This window comes from Loxodonta africana, chromosome 11 (assembly GCF_030014295.1).
Source record: "Loxodonta africana isolate mLoxAfr1 chromosome 11, mLoxAfr1.hap2, whole genome shotgun sequence".
In the NCBI taxonomy this organism is placed as follows: domain Eukaryota; kingdom Metazoa; phylum Chordata; class Mammalia; order Proboscidea; family Elephantidae; genus Loxodonta; species Loxodonta africana.
Genome location: NC_087352.1, coordinates 50,590,641 through 50,615,282, shown reverse-complemented (window position 1 = coordinate 50,615,282; position 24,642 = coordinate 50,590,641). Strand labels below are relative to the sequence as shown.

Below are 24,642 nucleotides of genomic sequence, written 5' to 3'. Positions count from 1 at the left end.
CACTTAGTATAATGCCTTCCAGATTCCTCCATGTTATGAAATGTTTCACAGATTCATCACTGTTCTTTATCGATGCGTAGTATCCCATTGTGTGAATACACCATAATTTATTTATCCATTCATCTGTTGATGGGCACCTTGGTTGCTTCTATCTTTTTGCTATTGTAAACAGTGCTGCAATAAACATGGGTGTGCATATATCTGTTAGTGTAAAGGCTCTTATTTCTCTAGGATATATTCCAAGGAGTGGGATTGCCAGATTGTATGGTAGTTCTATTTCTAGCTTTTTAAGGAAGTGCCAAATCGATTTCCAAAGTGGTTGTACCATTTGACATTCCCACCAGTAGTGTATAAGTGTTCCAGGCTCTCCACAGCCTCTCCAACATTTATTATTTTGTGTTTTTTGGATTAATGCCAGCCTTGTTGGAGTGAGATGGAATCTCATTGTAGTTTTGATTTACTTTTCTGTAATGGCTAATGATCGTGAGCATTTCCTCATGTACCTGTTAGCTACCTGAATGTCTTCTTTAGTGAAGTACCTTTCCTATCCTTTGTCCATTTTTTAATTGGGTTGTCTTTTTGTAGTTGAGTTTTTGCAGTATCATGTAGATTTTAGAGATCAAGTGCTGATCGGAAATGTCATAGCTAAAAACTTTTTCCTGGTCTCTAGGTAATCTTTTTACTGTTTTGGTGAAGTCTTTGGATGAGCATAGGTGTTCGATTTTTAGGAGCTCCCAGTTATCTACTTTTTCTTCTGCATTATTAGTAATGTTTTGTATACTGTTTATGCCATGTATTAGGACCCCTAACATTCTCCATGGTTTTTCCTCTATGATCTTTATCATTTTAGATTTTATGTTTAGGTCTTTGATCCATTTTGAGTTCATTTTTGTGCATAGTGTGAGGTATGGGTCTTGTTTCATTTTTTTGCTGGTGGATATCCAGTTATGCGAGCACCATTTGTTAAAAAGACTGTCTTTTCCCCATTTAACTGCTTTGGGCCTTTGTCAAATATCAACTGCTCCTATGTAGATGGATTTATGTCTGGATTCTCAATTCTGTTCCACTGGTCTATGTATCTGTTGTTTTACCAGTAGCAGGCTGTTTTGACTACTGTGCGGTATAATAGGTTCTAAAATCAGGTAGAGTGAGGCCTCCCACTTCGTTCTTCTATTTCAGTAATCATTTACTTATCCGGGGCCTCCTTCCCTTTCATATGCAGTTGGTGATTTGTTTCTCCATCTCATTAAAAAATGTCATTGGAATTTGGATTGGAATTGCCTTAATTCTATAGATCACTTTTGTCAGAACAGACATTTTTACAATGCTAAGTCTTCCTATCCATGAGTAAGACCTGTTTTAACATTTACATAGGTGTCTTTTGGTTTCTTGCAGAAGTGTTTTGTAGTTTTCTTTGTATAAGTCTTTCACATCTCTGGTAAGATTTATTCCCAAATATTTTACCTTCTTGGGGGCTACTGTAAGTGGTATTGATCTGGTGGTTTCCTCTTTGATGTTCTTTTTGTTGGTATGGAGGAATCCAACTGATTTTTGTATGTATATCTTATATACTGATACTCTGCTGAATTCTTCTATTAGTTTCAGTAGTTTTTTTTTTTTTTTTTTTGAGGATTCTTTAGGGTTTTCTGTGTATAAGATCATGTCATCTGCAAATAGAGATACTTTTACTTCTTCCTTGCCAATGTGGATGCCCTTTATTTCTTTATCTAGCCTAATTGCTCTGGCTAGGACCTCCAGCACAATGTTGAATAAAAGTGGTGATAATGCGCATCCTTGTCTGCTTCCCTATCTCAAGGGGAATGCTGTCAGACTCTCTCTATTTAGGATGATGTTGGCTATTACCTTTGTATAAATGCCGTTTATTATGTTGAGGAATTTTCCTTCTATCCCTATTTTGCTGAGAATTTTTATCATGAATGAGTGTTGAACGAACTTTGTCAAATGCCTTTTTTGCATCAATTGATAAAATCATGTGATTCTTTTGCTTTATTTATATGATGGATTACATTAATTGTTTTTCTCATGTTGAACCATCCCTGCATACCTGGTATGAATCCCACTGGGTAATGGTGAGTTATTTTTTTGATATGTTGTTGAATTCTATTGGCTAGAATTTTGTTGAGGATTTTTGCGTCTACGTTCATGAGGAATATATGTCTGTACTTTTCTTTTTTTGTGGTGTCTTTTTACCTGGTTTTGGTATCAGGGATATGCTGGCTTCATAGAATGAGTTTGGGAGTATTCCATCCTTTTGTATGCTCTGAAATAACTTTAGTAGTGTTGGTGTTAACGTTTTCTCTCAAAGTTTGGTAGAACTCTGCAGTGAAGCCCTCCAGGCCAGGGCTTTTTTTTGTTGGGATTTTTTTTTTTTACCTTTTCAATCTCTTCTTTTGCTACGGGTTTATTTAGTTGTTCTACCTCTATTTGTGTTAGTTTAGGTAAGTAGTGTGTTTCTAGGAATTCATCCATTTCTTCTAGGTTTTCAAATTTGTTTGAGTATAATTTTTCACAGTAATCTGATATGATTCTTTTAATTTCAGTTGAGTCTGTTGTAATATTGCCCATCTCATTTCTTATTTGGGTTATTTTCTTCCTCTCCTGTCTTTCTTTTGTCAGTTTGGCCATTTTTTAATCAATTTTTTAGTTTTTTCAAAGAACCAGCTTTTGGTCTTGTTAATTTTTTCAATTGTTTTTCTGTTTTCTATTTCATTTTGTTTTGCTCTAATTTTTATGATTTATTTTCTTCTGGTGCTTGAGGATTTTTTTTTGTTGCTCTCTTTCTATTTGTTCAAGTTGTAGGGATAATTCTTTTATTTCCATCCTTTCTTCTTTTTGTATATGTGCATTTATTGATATGAACTGACCACTGAGCCCTGCTTTTGCTGTGTACCAAAGGTTTGATAGGACGTGTTTTCATTCTTATTGGATTCTATGAATTTCTTAATTCCATCCTTAATGTCTTCTATAATCCAGTCTTTTTGAGCAGGGTATTGTTCAGTTTTGAAGTGTTTGATTTCTTTTCCCTGCTTTTTCTGTTATTGATTTCTACTTTTATGGCCTTATGGTCAGAGAAGATGCTTTGTAATATTTCCATGTTTTGGATTCTGCTAAGGCTTGCTTTATGACTTAATATGTGGTCTATTCTAGAAAATGTTCCATGTACACTAGAAAAGAAAGTATACTTGGCTGCTGTTGGGTGGAGTGTTCTGTATATGTCTACAAGGTCAAGTTGGTTGATTGTGGCATTTAGATCTTCCATGTCTTTATTGAGCTACTTTCTGGATGTCCTGTCCTTCACCGAAAGTGGTGTGCTGTAGTCTTCTACTATTATTGTGGAGCTATCTCACTTTTCAGTGCTGTTAGAGTTTGTTTTATGTATCTTGCAGCCCTGTCACTGGGTGCATAAATATTTAATATGGTTATATCTTCTTGGTGTATTGTCCCTTTAATCATTATCTAGTGTCCTTCCTTATCCTTTCTGATGGATTTAACTTTAAAGTCTATTTTGTCAGAAATTAATGTTGCCAGTCCTGCTCTCTTTTGATTGTTGTTTGCTTGATATATTTTTTTCCGTCCTTTGAGTTTTATTGTGTTTGTGTCTCTAAGTCTAAGGTGTGTCTCTTGTAGGCAGCATATAGATGGATCTTGTTTTTTAATCCATTCTGCCACTCTCTGTCTCTTTACTGGTGCGTTTAGTCCATTGACATTCAAGGTAATTATGGATAGGTATGAATTTAGTGCTATCATTTTGATGTCTTTTTTTGTGTGGTGTTTCTTTTTCCGACTTGATTTTATGTGCTGAGTAGATTTTCTTTATATATTGTCCTTTCCTCATATTTGTTGTTGTTGATTTTGTTTCTGCTGAGTCTGTATTTTTCCCTTGTATTTTATTTTGATGAGTAGGATCGTTTGTCTCCTTTGCGGTTACCTTATTATTTACCCCATTTTTCTAAATTTAAAACTAACTTTTATTTCTTTGTATTGCCGTATCTTCCTCTCCATATGGAAAGCGTATGATTACATTTCTTAGACCCTCTTTATTATTTTAATGATGTCTTCTTTTATATAATAACATTGCTGTTACCCTGTTTTGGGCTTTTATATATATATATATAATCTTGTTTTTTTTTTTTTAATTTCCCTGTCTGGGTTGACTTCTGGTTGCTCCTCCCAGTGTTCTAGTCTCGGGTTGATACCTAATATTGATTTTCTAACTAAAGAACTCCCTTTAGTATTTCTTGTAGTTTCAGTTTGGTTTTTACGAATTCCCTCAACTTGTGTTTATCTGGAAATATCTTAATTGCACCTTCATATTTAAGAGACAGTTTTGATGGATATATGATTCTTGGCAGGCAATTTTTTCCTTCAGTTTTTTAAATATGTCATCCCCGTTGCCTTCTTACCTGCATGGCTTCTGCTGAGTAGTCCAAGCTTGTTCTTATCGGCTCTCCTTTGTAGGCGACTTTTCGTTTATCCCTAGCTGCTCTTATAATTCTTTCTTTAGCTTTGGTTTTGGCAAGTTTTATTATAATATATCTTGGTGACTTTCTTTTAACATCTACCTTATGTGGAGTTCGATGAGCATCTTGGATAGATATTTTCTCGTCTTCCAAAATATCAGGGAAGTTTTCTGCCAACAAATCTTCAACAATTTGCTCTGTATTTTCTGTTATCCGTCCTTGTCCTGGTACTCCAATCACTCGTAGGTTATTTATCTTGATAGAGTCCCACATGATTCTTAAGGTTTCTTCATTTTTTAAAATTCTTTTATCTGATTTTTCTTCAAATATATTAATGCCAAGTGATTTATCTTCGAGTTCAGAAATTCTAGCTTCTACTTGCTCAGTTCTGCTCCTCTAACTTTCTACTGAGTTGTCTAATTCTGTAATTTTATTTTTAATCTTCTGAGTTTCTGGTTGCTGTCGGTCTATGGATTTTCCCAGCTTATTAAACTTTTCATTATATTCCTGAATAATCTTTCTAATTTCTTCAGTTGCCTTATCTGTGTGTTCCTTGGCTTGTTCTGCGTATTGCCTCATTTCCTTCCTGATGTCTTGAAGGGTTCTTTATATTAAACTTTTGTATTCTGCATCTGGTAATTCCAGGAATGCACTTTCATCTAGAAGATCCCTGGATTCTTTGTTTTGAGAGCCTGTTGAGGTGATCATGGTCTGTTTCTTTATGTGACTTAATATTGACTGTTATCTCCAAAGCATCTATAAGTTATTGTATTAGTTTATGCTTGCTTAGTGTGTCGTAGCTGCTTGCTTTGTTTTGTTTTAGTATACCCCTATGAGTTGCTTGAGTGAGCTATCTTGATTATTTTCACCTTTGGCTCTCTGGTGCCCTGTCCCCAGCTGGCTAGAGCTGTTATCAGGTATATCAGTCTAGGAGTCCATTCAGTTTTCTTGTATGAATTCAGCTCAGGTTTCCAGGGAGCTGATCATCAAGTATGTGGTGCGGGCTCTGTCCTACAGTCTTAGAGGGGCAGGGTTGATTGGCATATATACCGGTATCTGATTGCAGCAGGGTGTCATGCTCTGAACAAGGCAGGGGGCTGAGAACCGACCCCCAAGGTTCTCTGAGGAAAACACGTCTCTGTTCCCTGGAGCGCACTGGTGGGTGGGTTCTGTAGAGGGACCATGGGCACCCAGAGTTTTTGGTTGTAAGGACTGGGAGGTACCAGTTATCTTTGGACCCCTGTTGCAGGTGGCTGGGTGACCTGAGTGGAGCTACCAGTCCTTAGGTCCCTGATGTGGGTAGGTGAGGACCTTGTTTAATAGGCAAAGCAATGTCAAATGTCAAACATCCACCTCTTCACCACACAGCTGAAATGGTTGGAGTTTGCCAACAAGGGCCTATTCTCCTGAAATAGGCCCACGCAGGTCCATGTAGAAGGGAAAGGTGCCCAAAGTCCACAGACGGTTTATGCCTGGACAGGAGCCGCTTCTGTCCTGAGCTTCCTGGTTAGTGGAGCTGACAAATTATCTTTTCCCGCAATTGCAAATTTATTCCTTCTCCAAGGCCGGGAGGATGGCTCTAGGTACTCAACAGGGGCTGTCTCAGGCCCAGGGTAATAAGCCACTGAAACTGGCTTGGGAGCTAGAAGGAGAGGCATGGTAAAATATATGCAAGTACTTAGCTTTTGCCGAGAGCGCCGTTCTTCTCTGGTTCCGGAGGTATGAGTAGGCTGCGTTGCTGGCTGCTTCTCCCTGAGGAAACTGCAGCCGAACGCTAGTACCAACCCGCCGCAGCTGCTCCCAGGAATGGTGCCTGAGGGTTCCCAGCGATTCAGGTCTGGTAACTCCTCTCCGCTTCTGAACTGTCTCAAATTTCCCTGCCCCTAAGTTCATTTTTAACCTTGCCTTTGATGTTCAGGGCTCCTAGCTTGTCATAAAAATACTCGTTTGTTTTTTTTTGGGTCTTTGTTGTAAGAGGGCTCGGTGGAAGTGTCTGTCTATTCTGTCACCATGGCCCCACCTCCTTTTGCCCCCTTTTTAACTCCTAGTGGTTGCTGGTAATCCTTGGCATTTCTTGGCTAGTAATGTATCACTCCAATCCATGCTTCTGTCTTTACATGACCTTCTTTTCTGTGTGTTCTCTGTGTCTCTGTGTCCCAATCTGCATCTTCTTTCCCTTATAAAGACACTAGTCATTGGATTTAGGGCCTACCTGGGTACAGTATGACCTCATTTTAGCTTGATTACATCTGCAAGGACCCTGTTTCCAAATAAGGTCATATCCCAAGGTTGGGACTTATTTATTTAATTGGACAACTCATTACAATCCATTACAAGATGAGAATTTAATTTGAAAGCTGTTATAGTATTGGGATGGGAAGTTTGCAGTATTACTTCTAATAAAGTCATGTAGGACTGGATTGTCATATTCAGATAATAGAATTGTGTTTGACAAGCATATACAGCAGCATGTTTATATTGTGGCAGATAGTCAATGAAAGATATTAACCTGATGAAAAGGCTAAACTTATTAAATTTTAAGTGACAGTACTGGAAGAAACCAGGACATGGGGAAGAAGAATGTGAAGAAGTAGCAAAATATACTGTGTCTTAAAAACAGTATTTACTGAGTGGGGTGTGGTTAATTACTTTTGTGTGTGGCCTTTCTGCTAACCAAAAGGTTGGCAGTTCAAATCCACAAGGTGCTCCTTGGAAACTCTATGAGGTAGTTCTACTTTGTCCTATAGTGTCGCTGTAAGTCAGAATCGGCTTGACAGCAATGGGTTTCAGGTTTTTTTCTGTCTATGGGCTTGTAACTCCCACCCAGGTGACTGTGTGGTGGGGTAGTTGTGGCATACTAAAGGAGTTGGTCAGTTTTGCCTTAATGGAGAGCCAATTCCAGAACAGGGAGGAGGAGCCCTCCACCAAGGAAGGTGAGACCCAGCAGCAGAGACCTGGCAGCAGGAGGCAGTGTGTTTGGGCCTCCTGGCCCACAGAGAGAGAAAGCTGAGTGGGTTTCAGCAGAGACCAAGGGCCAGGGAGAGGTGCACCTGTGAGCACAGCTGGGGAGAGGCTGCCCTGATGAAAGAACGGTATCCTGAGTGTTCCTGAGTCTGAATTTTTTAATAAATCCCATAATGGTGAGTATGGTCTTTGAGTTCTGTGTGGCTGTTGCAATGAATTATCAAACCCAGCAGAGAAATGGAAACCCTGGTGGCATAATGGTTAAGTGCTATAGCTGCTAACCCAAGGGTCGGCAGTTTAAATCCGCCAGGTTCTCTTTGGAAACTCTACAGGACAGTTCTACTGTGTCCTATAGGGTCACTATGAGTCGGAATCCACTTGACGGCACTTGGTTGCAGAGAAATAGTGCTGTGTGAGGATTGTTGGTGTCAGAATTAGTAAAGATGGTGAAGAGAGGAGGCCTGTCAGGCCCCTGCCTCATGGGAGTCAACCTTGCATTGTTGATCTTGGTTCTCCTTCCCCCTTGTGGGTTGGAGGAGGTCAGACACTACCCCCAAGCCATTTTTATACTGAGCGTCTACCATGTGCTAGGAATTGTACTGTTTACATTGCATGTAAGATCTCTGTTAACATTTATTGCAACTTTTTGAGAGGAGGGTATTATTATCCATCTTTTGCAGATGGGGGAGCTAAGGTCTAGAAAGGTAAACTTTTCGAAAAAAAAAAAAAAAGAACATAAAAGAGCCACAGTTCGAATACAGGTCTCCCACTTGTAAGCTCAGTGCTCTTTCAATTATTATTTTTGCTATTGTTGATTGAAGCAGTTTTATTATTTGTGTACACAGCTGAGAAATAGGTGAAATTATGTGAAATAGAGAAATACCTGAAATTTAAATAACCAACAGAGATGGCAGTTTTCATCTCTAAGATTCCTACTCTTTGTGTTTTTTTTTTTTACTTAAAACAATTTAGAATTAATTTTACAAATAACCCTTTTGATGAAAAAACTAAGCCTCACAAGTGAGACATGATCAAACACTGCATAACTAGTGGCAAAACAGGAAGTACGATCTCAAACTCTTTGATATTTGAATCCAGTACTTTATCATTTAAAAATCCTTTTTTAAAAGCCAATCTGTAAATGTAATTTTAAGCCAAATTTTGATACAAACCGAATGTTCCTAGGATTCTTCTGTTTTTAGAAGCATCTAGTTTTAGTACAAGCACAATAACAATAGTCTCAGACATATCTATTTATATGATTACTCCAAAATTTGAAAGGTAGCATCCCCCTTGATGTTTTAATTGCAAAATCTGACTATATTATACATAATATTTTGGAGAGTGAGCAGAACAATGTTTCATAGTTTTTGTTCAAGGTAATACCTTATCAGATTTTTCTAGTCATTTGCTGAATCATTTTTACTTTTGGCCTTTTCCATGCTAATGTGTTTTAATTGTTTTTTTTTTACTCCAGTGAGTAATGTTCTGTCAGTAGTTCCATTTCCATTTAATACAAATCATTTTTTGGAATATATATAGTCTCCTGCATAAACAGGTGATAATATTGGGAAATGAAGAGTAAATTATTAGCTGACAAGTAGACCAGTTGAACTCTGATGGTTGAAAGGTTGTGTGCCCTGGATTTACCTTGCCCCCCTACATCCCCATTAAAAAAAAAAACTCCCTCGTGGTACCAGTGTAGTATGTCTTGTTATATCCTTGAATTTGAAGAAATTCAAACTTGCAATCCTGTGATCTGGCTAATTTGCCTTTGTTTGTTTGTTTTAATCAGTTGTTTAGAACTAGGTTTACTTGGTGACCAATTTAGTGGGAGTCTTAGCTAAGTCTTCTTAAAAGTAGGTGATTGTGCTATGCTATTCTGTCATCATAAGCGGCATTATCCTTTATTTCATCCTATTTTACTAGTGCTTCTGGTGGCTTTTCTGAAGTTTCACTTTCGTTTTAATTAGGTTTTTAAGGTATTAAAGGAAAAAAGTGTTTTGAGGTATTTAGATTTTTAATGGGCTGAGATTATATTTTTTACTTTCCCGTATTTCTCTGTGTTAAGGATACATTGAACAGACGATTCCTCTTTGTCTTAGTTTCCTAGTGCTGTCATAACAAAAATGCCACAAATGTGTAGCTTTAAAGAACAGAAGTTTATTTGTCTCACAGTTTTAGAGGCTAGAAGTCCAAATTAGGGCATCGACTCCAGGCGAGGGTGCTCAGCTCATGATTTGTCATGCAATTGAGATTGCACGCATGCGTGCACACTTGCACACACACGCATGTGTGTTTGTGTGTGTGTGTGTGTGTAGGGTGTTTAGAAGAATTCCTGGCACTTAGAAAGTTCATCGTAATTATCACCTAGTACAGTCTTTGTGCACAGAACTTTCTGAGAGCAGTTTTTATATTTGACCTATCTTTTTTGTAGAGGCAGACAGCTCAGGGTCAAAAAAAGATCAGGATTTGCATGTGGGCTCTATCACTTGCTAGTTCTGTGTTCCAGGGCAGTTAATGCTTAAGCCTTAGTTTCTATCCTACCAACCTCAAAAGACTATTTAAAGAATCAAAATGAAATAGTATGTATATAAAACTGTTTATAAACTGTGAAGTACTAAATAGATATGAGGTACTGAAGTCATTAGCCTTTCATTAGGAAATTTTTTAAATTTTGAACTCCTAGAGTAGGGACAGAGCCCTGGTAGTGCAGTGGTTAAGAGCTCAGCTATTAACCGAAAGGTCAGCTGGTAACCATAAAGGTTGACAGTTCGAATCCACCAGCCACTCCTTGGAAACCCTATGGGACCATTCCACTCTGACCTATAGGATCCCTGTGAGTCAGAATTCACCCAGCGGCAATGGGTTTGGTTTTTGGTTTCAGTAGAGTGAAGACTCATGCCTTATTTTTTGAGGACCTGAATCTAGGAATATGTAAGGTAAGTTAGTTATTTTTGTTTGGAAATAGTAAATGTTTAAACGGCTAAATATGCTCATTTTCAAATTGTATAAATTGGCTTCATAATAAAAATGTGTAACATGTTTTCAAAGGAAATATTGTAATGTCTGACATTCTTAAAATATTTTCAGGTTTGAAAACACAATGGCAGGAAACAGTCTAGTTCTACCCATCGTTCTTTGGGGTCGCAAAGCACCAACACATTGTATTTCAACAGTACTTTTAACAGATGATGGGGCCACCATCGTAACAGGATGCCACGATGGACAGATATGTCTCTGGGACCTTTCAGTAGAATTGGAAGTGAGTATGCTTCATGTACATTTTAAATATAAGAAACTATTTATTAGGAAACAACACAGTCCAAGAGTAATAATTGGGCTCAATATTATCTGAGAAATATGTTTTTATTAAAATTTGTATGCATCAGAATTGACTACAAAAAAGAATTGACTTATGCTGGCTTTTGCTATTTCCAAATATACTATCTACCCTAAGTGACTTAATATTTGTAACATTTAAGATATTTCAAAAGATTATAACTTAACGTAAAGACAAACAACCAAATTAAAATGTGGGCAAACAAAGGAATCCCACTTTGGTGAGTGGCATCTGGGGTCTTAAATGCTAGCAAGCAGCAATCTAATATGCATGAATTGGTCTCAACCCACCTGGAGCAAAGGAAAATGAAGAACACCAAAGACACAAAGTAAATATGAGCCCAAGAGACAGAAGGTGTCACATAAACCAGAGACTCCATCAGCCTGAGACCAGAAGAACTAGATGGTGCCTGGCTACCACCGATGACTGTCCTGACAGGGAACACAGCAAGGAATCCCTGTTGCAGCAGGAGAACAGTGGGATGCAAACCTCAAATTCTCATAAAAAGACCAGACTTAATGATCTGACTGAGACTAGAAGGACCCTGGAGGTCATGGTCCCCAGACCCTCTGTTAGCCCAAGGCTAGAACCGTTCTCAAAGCCAACTCTTCAGACAGGGATTGGACTGGAGTATAAGATAGAAAACAATACTGGTGAGGTATAAGCTTCCTGGCTTAAGTGGACACCTGAGACTATGTGGGCAGCTTCTGCCTGGAGGCAAGATGAGAAGGCAGAGGGGGACAGGAGCAGGTTGAATGGACACGGAGAATACAAGGTACAAAGGAGGGGTGTGCTGTCACATTAGGGGGAGAGCAGCTAGGGCTACATAGCAAGGTGTATAAGTTTTTGTATGCGAGACTGACTTGAATTGTAAACTTTTACTTAAAACACATTAAATAAATTTAAAAAAGAAATCCAGTAGTTCCACAATGGCTTTGTTACCTGACTTTTTAGAAAAAGGCATTTGGAGTGCTCATCTTTATTCATCATTGGAGAAATCACATTAAAGTCAAAATGTGATATGTCTTCACACCTACCAGGATGGTTAAGATAAATAGACTGGCAATACCAAGTGTTGATGAGGATGTGGAACAACCAGAACTCTCCTTTGCTGCTAGTGGGGGTGGATGTAAATTGTACAACCACTTTGGAGCTCTGGCTGACAGAATCTACTATGTTTGAACCTACCCATGCCTGATGACCCAGCAATTCCATTCCCATGGACAGACCCAATAAAAATGCCTGTATCAGTTCACCAACAGACCTGTTATAGAATGTTCATTGCTGTAGTACTCAAACTTGCCCCAAACAGAAAACTACTCAAGTGCCTATCACAATGGAATGGATAAATAAAGTGTGGCATATTCATGCGATGGAATACTGTATAGCAATGAGAATAAACAAATTGTAATGACACACAAAAGGGTAGATGAATCTCATGATGTTGAGCAAAAGAAGCCATATCCCAAAATAATACATACTGTGTGTCATGGATTGAATTGTGTTCCCCCAAAACATGTGTCAACTTGGTTAGGCCATGATTCCCAGTATTGTGTAGTTGTCCTCCATTTTGTGATTGTAATTTTATGTTAAAGAGGATTAGGGTGGGATTGTAACACCTTACCTAAGGTCATATCCCTGATCCAACGTAAAGGAAGTTTCTTGGGGTGTGGGCTGCACCAGCTTTTATCTGACAAGAGATGAAAGGAAAGGGAAGCAAGCAGAGAGGGGGACCTCATACTGCCAAGAAAGCAGTGCCGGGAGCAAAGCATGTCCTTCAGACCCAGGGTCCCTGTGTGAAGAAGCTCCTAGTCCGGGGGTTAGATTGATGAGAAAGCCTTCCCCTGGAGCTGCCACACTGAATTTGAACTTTTAGCCTACTTTATTGAGAAGAAATAAATTTCTCTTTGTTAAAGCCAAAAAAAAAAAGAGTGGGCAAAGGACTTGAATAAACATTTCTCCAAAGTAGATATACAAATGGCAATAAGCTCATGAAAAAATGTTCAAGGTTGTTAGTTACTGTTGTTTTTAGCTGACATATGTTGTTGTTGTTGTTAGGTGCCATCAAGTCAATTCCAACTCATAGCGACCCTATGCACAACAGAACGAAACACTGCCTGGTCCTGCACCATCCTCACAATTATTGCTATGCTTGAGCCCCTTATTGCAGCCACTGTGTCAATCCATTTCGTTGAGAGTCTTCCTTTTTTCCACTGACCCTCTGCTTTATCAAGCGTGATGTCCTTCTGCAGGGACTGATCCCTCCTGACAACATGTCAAAAGTATGTGAGACTCAGTCTCGCCATCCTTGCTTCCTTACATTCTCCCCGACCAGCAGCACTATGGTGGTACTTCTTCCAAGACAGATTTTTTCGTTCTTTTGACAGTCCATGGTATATTCACTATTCTTTGCCAGCACCACAATTCAAAGGCATCAATTCTTCACTCTTATTCATTGTCCAGGTTTCGTATGTAGATGAGGCGATTGAAAACACCACGGCATGGGTCAGGAGCCGCTTAGTCCTCAAGGTGACATCTTTGCTTTTTAACACTTTACAGAGCTCTCTTGCAGCCAATTTTCCCAATGCAATGCCTCTTTTGATTTCTTGACTGCTGCTTCCATGGGCATTGATTATGGATCCCAGTAAAATGAAATCCTTGACAACCTCAATCTTTTCTCTGTTTATCATGATGTTGCTTATTGGTCCATTGGTCCATTTGTGAGGATTTTTGTTTTCTTTATGCTGAAGGTTGTGGTCTTTGATCTTCATCCATAAGTGCTTCAAATCCTTTTCACTTTCAGCAAGCATGGTTGTGTCATCTGCATAACCCAGGTTGTTAATGAGTCTTCCTCCAGTCCTGATGCCCTGTTCTTCTTCAACAAGCTTCTCAGATTATTTGCTCAGCATACAGATTGAGTAGGTATGGTGAAAGGATACAACCCTGATGCACACTTTTCCTGACTTTAAACCATGCAGTATCCCCTTGTTCTGTTCGAACAACTGCCTCTTGATCCATGTACAGGTTCCTCATGAGAACAATTAAGTGTTCTGGGATTCCCATTTTCCACAATGTTATCCATAATTAGTTATGATCCACATAGTCGAATGCCTTAATATAGTCAATAAAACACAGGTAGACATCTTTCTGATATTATTTGCTTTCAGCCGGGATTCATCGGACATCAGCATGATATCTCAAGTTCCACGTCCTCTTTTAAATCTGGCTTGAATTTCTGGCAGTTCCCTGTAGATATACTGCTGCAGCCACTTTTGAATGATCTTCAGCAAAATTTTACTTGCATGTGACATTAATGATATTGTTCATAATTTCTGCATTCAGTTGGATCACCTTTCTTAGGAATAGTCATAAATATGGATCTCTTCTAGTTGGTTGGCCAGGTAGCTGTTTTCCAAATTTCTTGGCATAGACGAGTGAGCACTTCCAGTGCTGCGTCTGTTTGTTGAAACATCTCCTTGGTGCTCCATCAATTCCTGGAACCTTGTTTTTTGTGATATAGTCAGCCCCAAACTCATGGCAACCCAGCAGAACAAAATGCTACCCAGTCCCGTAACATCCATGGGATTGGTTGCAGATCAGACCATTGTGATCCATACAGTTTTCATGGCTGGTTGTTAACCCATTCCGCATCATAGCAACATGTAAGCCTCCACTGACAGATGGGTGGTGGCTACGCATGAGGTCCATTGACTGGAAATGTAACCCGGGTCTCCTTACTGGAAGGAAAGAATTCTACCACTGAACCACAAATATCTTATTTACTAGGGAAATGCAAATCAGTCCTACAACGAGATATCATCTCACACCAAGTAGATGGCTTTATCAACAAAATGGAAACTAACATGTTGGGGAGGATATGGAGAAATAGGAATCCTTGTGCTTTGCTAGTGGGCATGTAAAATGGTGGAGCTGCTGTGGGGAACAGTGTGGCAATTCCTTAAAAAGTTAAGCATAGACCCAGCAGTTCTGTTCCTATGTTTATACCCAACAGAATGGAAAGCAGAGACTCAAACACATACATATGTATACACCAATATTCACTGGGACATTATTCACAATAGCCAAAAAGTTGGAAACAACCTATGTCCATCAGTAGATAAAGGGATAAATAAAATGTATATATGTGCGGTGGAGTATTACTCAGTCATAAAGAGAAAAGTGAAATTCTGATACATGCTACAACATGGATGAACCTTGAAAACATTATGCTGAGGACATATTAAAGGACAAATATTGTATGATCTACTTACATGAAATACCTAGAATAGGCAAATGCATGGAGACCGTTGTTTCTTCTGGTTACCCTGTTCTAGGGGGAGAAGGGAATGGGAGTTATTGCTGAAAGGGTACTACTGGTTTTTGTTTGTGGTGGTGTAAAACTTTTGGAAATTGGATAATTAATGTCACCAAACTGTACACTTTAAAGTGGATAAAATGGGAAACTTTTTTGCTATATGTATTTCACCACAGTAAAATAAAATTTAAAAAAAATTATGACTTAGACTAAAGAAGGTTCCCAAACAGATATTCAAAAACTGTTTTAGACATTTACACTGTCTAGGGTAAAATACTTTGAAAGAGGACAAAACTTATTATTAAGTGTAAGGTTTGTTTTATTTTTAAAATCACTTATGTATTTACTGTCATTCGTTTCTACTATGGTGTGCTCAATGTGCTCTGCTACCAGGCCCTTTCAGTAGTCAGAGCCAGGGAAAATATAAGCCAGGGGACACACACACACTCTCACCATACACACACACATCACCACCACCCTCCGCCCCACCCTGCACAGCACACACACGAGTTCACACCAATACCTCTAAGTTCAGTATAACACTACAGGGTTTATTCTTTTTTCCTTTTCCGTATTTGTTACTCCCTTTTTTTTTGACAACTTTCCTCAGGAGTTTATCTGCAGAGGGGAAGAGAGAAAATGGGATGGTAGCAGGTAGGAAATGTAGGGTCAAGGAAGTTGATTTTATTAAATATTCTTTTTGGTAGCAGCTTTGTTGAAATGTAATTCACATACTGCACAGTTCTTCCATTTGAGGTGTACAGTTCAATGATATTACTTTCACAGAGTGTGCAGCCATTATCACAGTACAATAGTGGATGTTGAAGGCATGGACATCCTTGCCATGGTCCTGATCTCGAGGGAAGGCATGCAGTCTTTCACCATTAACTATGTTGTTAGTCTAGGTGTTTCATAGATGCCCTTTATCAGGTTGAGTAACTTCCCTTCTATTCTTAGCTTGCTGAGGGTTTTTTTTTATGAATGGTTGTTGAACTTTATGAAAGACTTTTTCTGCATCTTTAGAGATTATCGTATGATTTTTCTTCTTTACTCCCGTAATATGGTGAATTATGTTGCTTTTCAAATGTTAACTTTGAATTAATGCTCGTTGCAGTTTTTCCTTGTCCTCTATTTACTGAAAGAGTATGTGTAGGATTAGAATTATTTCTTCTTTAAATGTTTGCTGGAATTCACCATGAAAACATTTGAGCCTAGAGTTTTCTTTGTGGGAAAGGTTTTAAACTACATATCCAATTTATTTAAAATATATTGGGCTATTCTAATTCTGTTTTTCTTTTCTGCTGTCTTTGTAATCTGTCTTTCAGAGAATTTTTCCAAATTACCTAAGTCAGTATTTGGCTATTTTTGTATACCCTCGAGTTAAGAATGGTTTTTACATTTTTAAAAGGTTGAAAACAAAAACAAAGCAAAACAAAAAAGCCCAACAAGGACAACTTTACAACAGAGACCATACATGGGCCAGAGTCCTTTATAGAAAAGGATTGTCAATCCCTGATCTACGTTGTCAAATTTATTGGCATAAAATTGTTGTCAAATTCCCTTAGTATTATTTTGATGTCTGTAGATTTATAGAGATTTCTCCTCTTCCCGGTATTAGTAATTTGTGTCTTCTCTTTCTTTTAATCATTCTAGCTAGAGGTTTATCAATTTTATTAATCTTTTTAAAGAACCAGCTTTGATTTATTTGATTTTTCCTATTGTGTGCCTGTTTACTATTTCATTGATTTAGGCTTTTATTTCCTTTTCTACTTATTTTGGGTTTAAATGGTTCTTCTTTATTCCTGGCTTCTTAAGGTGGAGGCTTAAATCACTGATTTTAAGTCGTTTTCTAATGCAAACATTTAAAACTATAAATCTCTAAATTTTGGTATACTGTGTTTTCATTTTCACTCAGTTAAAAATATTTTCTGAATGTCCTTTATGATTTCTTTGTTTGAAGAAATTTAGAAGTATGTTGTTTAATTTGCAAATATATTTGGCAATTTTGCTGATGCCTTCACTGAATTCCAATTTAATTTTATTGTGGTCAGAGAAAATACTCTGTATGATTTCAGTTCTTTTAAATGCACTGAGATTTGTTTTACGCCTGAGCGCGTGGCCTGTCTTAGTCAAAGGTCCACGTGCACTTGTAAAGAATGTGTATTCTGCTGTTGTTAGGTAGGAATTGACTCAACGGCACTGGGTTTTTGTTAGGCAGGGTATTCTATTAATGTCAATTAGGCCATGTTGGTTTACAGGGTTGAGGCTCTGTTTTTTTCTCAGTTTTTTTTCCCCCAACTCTGTACTTCATTTCGAAACCCTGGTGGTGTAGTGGTTAAGAGTTCAGGCTGCTAACCAAAAGGCTGGCAGTTCAGATCCATCAGCTGCTCCTTGAAAACCCTGTGGGGCAGTTTTACTTGGTCCTGTATGAGGAATCGACTCGATGGCACTGGGTTTTTATAGGGTTTCTATGAGTTGGAATCAACTTGATGGCAATGAGTTTGTTTGTTTTTGGTTTTATGCTTCATTTTGGATAGATTTTATTGTTATGTCTTTAAGTTTGCTGAGGAAATTAAGGAATTGGCCAGGAGTTTCTTTCCAGTGGGAAGACTATTGAGTCTCTATATGGAGGTGGGATTGGATATATGAGAAAATTTGAATGTATGAGAAAATTTTCTAGACCCATTTCAGCCGTGAACATTGATTGGATCTTTCTCTTAATTATAAATATACAAATGATGGCCAAGATGCATTTGATTTGGAAAATTTTTTCAGTTATCATATGCCAGAGTCAGGAGAAAAATCTCAATATTTTTCCCATGGATTATTTAATTTTGAACAATTTAACTTTCCTAATAAATTAGGATAAATTATTTATAAAATGTACACTATGAGGAGTACAAAGGGGCTTTAAAGATATTGGTCATATTCTATTTCATATGCCAGGTTTTGGGTATGTCATGATTTAATTTATTCTTCATATCTTGTGTATATGTATAAGTATTATATATCAATATTTAATTAAAAAATTAAAAGTGTATCCTGAAGTAACCTAGATCTTGAAGTAACTTTAAGTAACAGCATGTCATTTGGTACAAAGTGTGTAAATTTGGGGCATAATTGCCCCCAATTTTTAGAGTGATGAGTATTGAGTCATCCTTTCTGTAAGGAACTATGACACTAAATCAGTGGTATGTGAAGGTCATTCCTAGTTCCTGACAGTTAGGAGATAAAAATACTTTCAGATCAATGAAGGTATTACTTAAAAAATGAAGCCCTATTACTGTATTTTATAAACTAATTCAAATCCTTTATGTGGCTTCTCACTAGACTATACCTTAGTGTTTAGGACTGCTTGGTTTGAATTCTGGCTTCATCACTTCCTGTATGATATTGGGCAAGTAATGTCACCTCTTGGGGCTTCAGTTTCTACTTCACAACTACTCGGCAGGGTGATTGTGACCCTAAAAGGATTGGAAATTCACAGTTTCGCTGCTCAGAGCTTTAGGCATTCTGAGCAATTTTTTTCACATCTGTATCTGTATATTATATTGGAAATTTAATGGGATTCTAATTTAAAAAGTATCTTAGTTATCTAGTGCTGCTATAACAGAAATAACACAAGCGGATGGCTTTAACAAAGAGAAATTTACTCCCTCACGGTCTAAGAGACTAGAAGAAGTCTGAATTCAGGCAGTAGCTCCAGGGGAAGGCTTTCTCTGTCTGTCAGCTCTAGAGGAAGGTGCTTGTCATCAATCTTCCTAGTCTAGGAGCTTCTCTGCGCAGGGACCCAGAGCCCACAGGACACACTGCCCTCCTGGTTCTTCATTTTTGGTGGTGTGAGGTCCCTCTCCTCTCTGCTTGATTCTCTCTTTTATATCTCAGAAGAGATTAACTCAACATACAACGTCATATGTAGGTTGAGTCTGGCCTCATTAACATAACTACCTCTAATCTTGCCTCATTGACATCATAGAAGTAGGATTTACCACACATTGGAAAATTTGATCAGATCACAAAATGGTGGACAACCACACAATACTGGGAATCATAGCTTAGCCAAGTTGACATACCTTTTTGGGGGGTACAATTCAATCCATAACAAAAGGTTAATTTTTTCTTTTTAATTTGGTGCTTACACAAACATTTTTGCATTTGTAGGTTAATCCCCGAGCACTGTTGTTTGGTCATACAGCTTCAATCACTTGTTTGTCTAAAGCTTGTGCCTCCAGTGACAAACAGTATATTGTGAGTGCATCTGAAAGTGGGTAAGTATTTTCTTATTTTTTTTTTTTCTCAGAAGTCTTTATTGCAAACAGTATCAGTGCTATTTTTTCCCCCTTTTGGAGTATCTTTTAAATAAAAGTTCTCAGTTGCCTAAGTGAAATTTTATCAATACCAAATATCTAACTGAGATATTTGAAATATGGTTTTAAAGATATGAATTTTATCTTCATTAATGATTTTTATATGTTTATTATAGTTTATGAATATGCCATTGCCTTGCTTTTGAGAAATTCAGAGTACAGTGAAAGTCAAAACATGATCATTAACCCCCAGGGCATTCCTTGGTTGGCAGACAACTCTTAGATTATTAAAAAACCTGAAAGATGCTGGACTAGCATAAATTTGGAAGATGAAACCATGTAAAAATTCATGTAATCATACTGATATGCATTAATACACTAATGTAACTTTGTGAGTTCCTAAGTCTCAGAAGGTAGTTTGTTTTGTTGGATAGTAGTTGGTGCAATGATTAAGTGCTCAGCTGTTAACTGAAAGGTTTGAACACACCAGCAGCTCTGTGGGAGACAAGACCTGGCAATCTGTTCCTGTAAAGATTTCAGCCTAGGAAACCCTATGGGGAAGTTCTGCTCTGTCCTGTAGGGTTGCTATGAATCGGCATTGACTTAATGGCACACAATAACATTTGTAAGGCCCAGCCTGTGAGGAATTTTTAAAACATTTTTAGTGCTTAGAAAATGGTATACATATTTACACAATATATTATCGAAGAGCCTTGGGAAACTTGAAGAGAACTCTATTAGACGTTCCCACTCCCCCTCCCCCTCCACCATTATGGATTTGGATTAGGGACCAAATCCATAATATTATGGATTTGAAGAGAACTTTGTAAAACTCTTTGGAATGATAAGAGGAGCATCAGGTAAAAATTTAGTACTTTCTTGTCAATTAAAGCATAATTATACTACCCAAAAAACCCATTGCCATGGACTTGATTCTGACTCATAGCGACCCTATAGGACAGAGTAGAATTGCCCCATATGGTTTCCAAGGAGTGCCTGGTGGATTCAAACTGCCGACCTTTTGGTTAGCAGCTATAGGTCTTAACCACTACACCACCAGGGTTTCCAAACTATATGTGTATAAATAGATTGAGTGCCTTGTGAAAAATTGTTTCATGCCATGTAAGATACGGAAAATGACATATTAAAAACTTTAACAATATGAGGATTATTGCATTCTATTAATGTTGTTTTCTGTTAAATAAATCTTAAGTTTCCTTTTCAAAAGGCAGAATGTATTGACATTTCTAATTTCCAATAAAATTTCTGCAATAAATACAGAATCAAAACTGAAATATTGTATTTAATTTGCCAAAGTTTGGGATTTAGTTAACTTTAACTTTTTTTTAATGGTTAATTAATTAATGAGTATTTATTAAGTTTTTATGGTGTGCCAGACACTGCGTAGCCCTTGAGGCTCCTCATCCACTTTGCAAATGAAGAACTGAGAAGCCACTTACCCAAAACTATACAGCCAATAACTGTCAGAACTGGGGCAAGAATTTAAGTTCATCACCTAAATTTGTAGCTTTTTTCTATTCAAACCCCTGTCCTCCTTGGGAATGCTCAACTTCAGTTTTTAGTTCCTTATGGCACCCACACAAGGAGCCTTGGTGGCGCAGTGGTTAAGAGCTTCAGTGAGCTATGGCCTATTACCACAAGGTCGGCAGTTTGAGTCCACCAGCCGCTCCCTGGAAACTCTATGGGGCAACCAGTTTGGTTTGGCAGCTTTCTTCAGTAACCTAGCAAAGCCTACCCCCTGACTCCTCACCCTGTATCTCTCTTTCCTGTTAAAACGCTTCCAAGGTGTGTCTCTTCTATAGAAACCAGCTTGAAGTCACACTTGGAAAAAATCTGATAGTATTTGATAACATCTTTTGGTTTACCCCTCCCAGAGGATTGGGAGTTTAATAATAATGGAGCGGAACCTAAAGAATTAAGGGCCCAAGATCTGAGCAGCCTTCTCCGTGAATCCGAGTGGATCCAGCCAATCATCTCCTGGGGAGCCTCGTATTCACACTTCCCGCATTGCACGAATCACCTCTTCAGTGCCTTATGCTCCTCCCTCACATCCTCAAGAATCTTCACGAGCTCCCCATTGCCAACTGGACAAATACAGCTTAGCTGAATATCCAAGCCTTGCTGTCATCTACCTTCACCTCCTATCATTCCCCAAAACACTCCAGTGGCTGACCCTGTCTGACCTCTGCTGATAGAATGTGCTCCTCCTCTTTAGAGCCCTCCCTTCTGGTTCCCCTTTGCCTGTGCAAACTGTTCTCACACTTTGGTGGTGGTGGTGGTTAGGTGCCATTGAGTCAATTCCTGCCCATAGCGACCCCATGGGACAGAGTAGAACTGCCCTATAGGGTTTTCTAGCCTGAAATCTTTTTTTTTTAATTTTTATTTTTGCTTTAAGTGAAAGTTTACAACTCAAGTCAGTCTCTCATACAAAAATTTATATACGCCTTGCTATATATTCCTAATTGCTCTCCCCCTAATGAGACAGCACACTCCTTCCCTCCACTCTCTCTTTTCGTGTCCATTCGGCCAGCTTCTGACCCCCTCTGCTCTCTTCATCTCCCCTCCAGACAGGAGATGCCAACATAGTCTCATGTGTCTACTTGATCCAAGAAGCTCATTCTTCACTAGTATCATTTGCTATCCCATTGTCCAGTCCAATCCCTGTCTGAAGAGTTGGCTTTGGGAATGGTTCCTGTTTTGGGCTAACAGAAGGTCTGTGGGCCATGACCACCGAGGTCCTTCTAGTCTCAGTCAAACCATTAAGTCTGGTCTTTTTACGAGAATTTGGAGTCTATTCCCACTACTCTCGGCTCCCTCAGGGGATCTCTGTTGTGTTCCCTGTCAGGGCAGTCTTCAGCTGTAGCCAGGTACCATTTAGTTCTTCAAGTCTCAGGCTGATGTAGTCTCTGATTTATGTGGCCCTTTCTGTTTCTTGGGCTCATAATTACCTTGTGTCTTTGGTGTTCTTCATTTTTCTTTGGTCCAGGTGGGTTGAGACCAATTGATACATTAACTTTTGTTTTTGCAGTACTAAATTTTCTACCTCATATGCCAATAACTTAAATGTAAATTAAATGTGTTGTTAATATAAGGAAATAGTACTTTTATATAGTCAAGTTATTTTGGTTATATAAATTATAAAGTCTTCACTATGGAAGTGAAACATGACTACAAAGCTGTAACACTAGGCTATGATAACCACTGAAAAATCTCAGTTGTTTAGATTAAAAGTTTATTTCTTGTTTTTTGTCACTTGCCAATCATGGGTCATCTGGAAGCTCTACTCTACTTTGTTATCATTATTTCAAGGTTCAGGGTGAGTGAGGAACCACTTATCTGGAGTACATGCAGAGGAGAAAGAGAGTTCTTGAGGGTTTCACATCCCTCTGGCAGAACTACTCACAAAGCCCTAACCAACGAAAAGGAAACCAGGAAGTGCAATCTTACCATGGGCCCAGAAAGAATGTGGATTGGGGGGTTTAAGATGCGGTGGGTGAGAGGACCCAAAGTTTTGACAGACAGCAACAACAAATACACATAACTTTTTATGAAATATATTAGTTTTAATAGGAGATTAATGTGAAACCTCAGGGACGAAGTTGAACAGTGCTTTTAAAAATCAGATTTAAACTGAAGTATTATTTATTTTGTTTTATAGAGAGATGTGCCTCTGGGATGTGAATGACGGCAGATGTATAGAATTTACAAAGTTAGCCTGCACACATACTGGCATTCAGGTTAGTATTTGCTTCTGTAAATGCTCATGTTAGCACAATTTATTACAATAATAAAATCTAAAAAAAAAAATTTTTTTTTTTTTAGACATTGAGCCTATATTTTTATATGTAAAATGGCTGGGGAAGGATAATAGGAAAAGAAGTCCAGAATTAGAGTAGTGAAAGTTCTTCATAAGATGGCACACTGGGGAAGGTAGGACAGAGAAGGGGACTTATAGGGAAAGATATGGGGCAAGCCAATTACCACCTCTGCTCCTGCTGTTTCTGGCTATCCTGCTGTCTCAGTTATATAGTGCTGCTATAACAGAAATACCACAAGTGGACGGCTTTAACAAACAGAAATTTATTTTCTCACAGTTTAGGAGGCTAGAAGCCTGAATTCAGGGTGCCAGCTCTAAGGGAAAGTTCTCTCATTCTGTCAGCTCTGGAGGAAGGTTCTTGTTTCTTTTAGCCTCTGCTCCTGGACAATCTTCATGTGTCTTGACATCGGTCTTACCCCATCTCTGCTCTGCTTCATTGTTTAATCTCTTTTAAATCTCCAAAGAGGTTGACACCCTGTCACATTAACATAACATAAAGAACACATTCTCAAATGGGATTATAACCACAGGCATAGAGGTTAGAATTTACAACACAGATTTTTTGGAGACAGGATTTAGTCTATAACATCTGTTCTCACAGGTGATAGCCCCTTTATGAGTAAGTGCTTTAGATCTTATATAATAGAATTCTCTCTTGCTGATGCCTTTATGGTTCTATTGGTGATTAACACAAACTGATCTGTTTTGGGATACATATCCTTTACATTCCTTGCACTGTTAGTTTTTGGGTACTTTTAAATTAATTAATTTATTTTTTAAGGCTTTCCAACTCTTTAGAAGACATGACCATTTCATATTATATGTAGAATATTACACAGGAATTTGTAGTTTCTGAGTTACAGTCCTTGTATTCTTTCTTACTGTTTTGTAATTTTCAAATTCTCTCTGCTTCAATTTCCTGACTACTTACTGTGCTAAAGACTGAGAAAATTACCAAGTATATAGAAAATATTGTTTATGTTCTCAATGGGAAGGATAGGGAAGACAACTCACATTTATTGAGTATAGGCATTAAACAAAAAAAAATCATTGTACTGGTGTTAAGAATATACACAACAAACATATACCAATTCATTGATTTCTACATATACAATTCAGTGACATTGATTAATTCTTCAGTTGTACAACCCTTCTCACCCTCCTTTCTGAGTTATTCCTCCCCCATTAACATAAACTCACTGCCCCTTAAGCTCCCTATCTAATCTTTTGAGTTGCTATTGTCAGTTTGATCCCATATAGATAGATCTTGAAAGAGCACAATGCTCAAGGCAGATGTTCTTTACTATTAAGCTAAACTATTGTTTGGTTTTAAGAAGACTTCACAGGGTATTTTTGACTTAAGGTTTAAAGATTATCTCAGGGCATTAGTTTCA

At 38.1% G+C, this 24,642-nt stretch overlaps 1 protein-coding gene across 6 annotated transcripts in view; it reads left to right on the top strand.

Moving 5' to 3' along the window:
* Positions 1–24,642, top strand: part of WDR7 (WD repeat domain 7) — a 429,516-nt gene that overhangs the window by 38,034 nt on the left and 366,840 nt on the right. For 5 of the 6 annotated variants that reach the window (XM_064294478.1, XM_064294472.1, XM_064294473.1 and 2 more), the window contains exons 2-4: positions 10,539–10,710; positions 19,265–19,371; positions 23,090–23,168. In XM_064294478.1, the coding sequence (XP_064150548.1) occupies positions 10,539–10,710; positions 19,265–19,371; positions 23,090–23,168 (358 nt within the window). The remainder of the gene's footprint in view (positions 1–10,538; positions 10,711–19,264; positions 19,372–23,089; positions 23,169–24,642) is intronic. The other variant, XM_064294474.1, reaches the window with a different exon arrangement.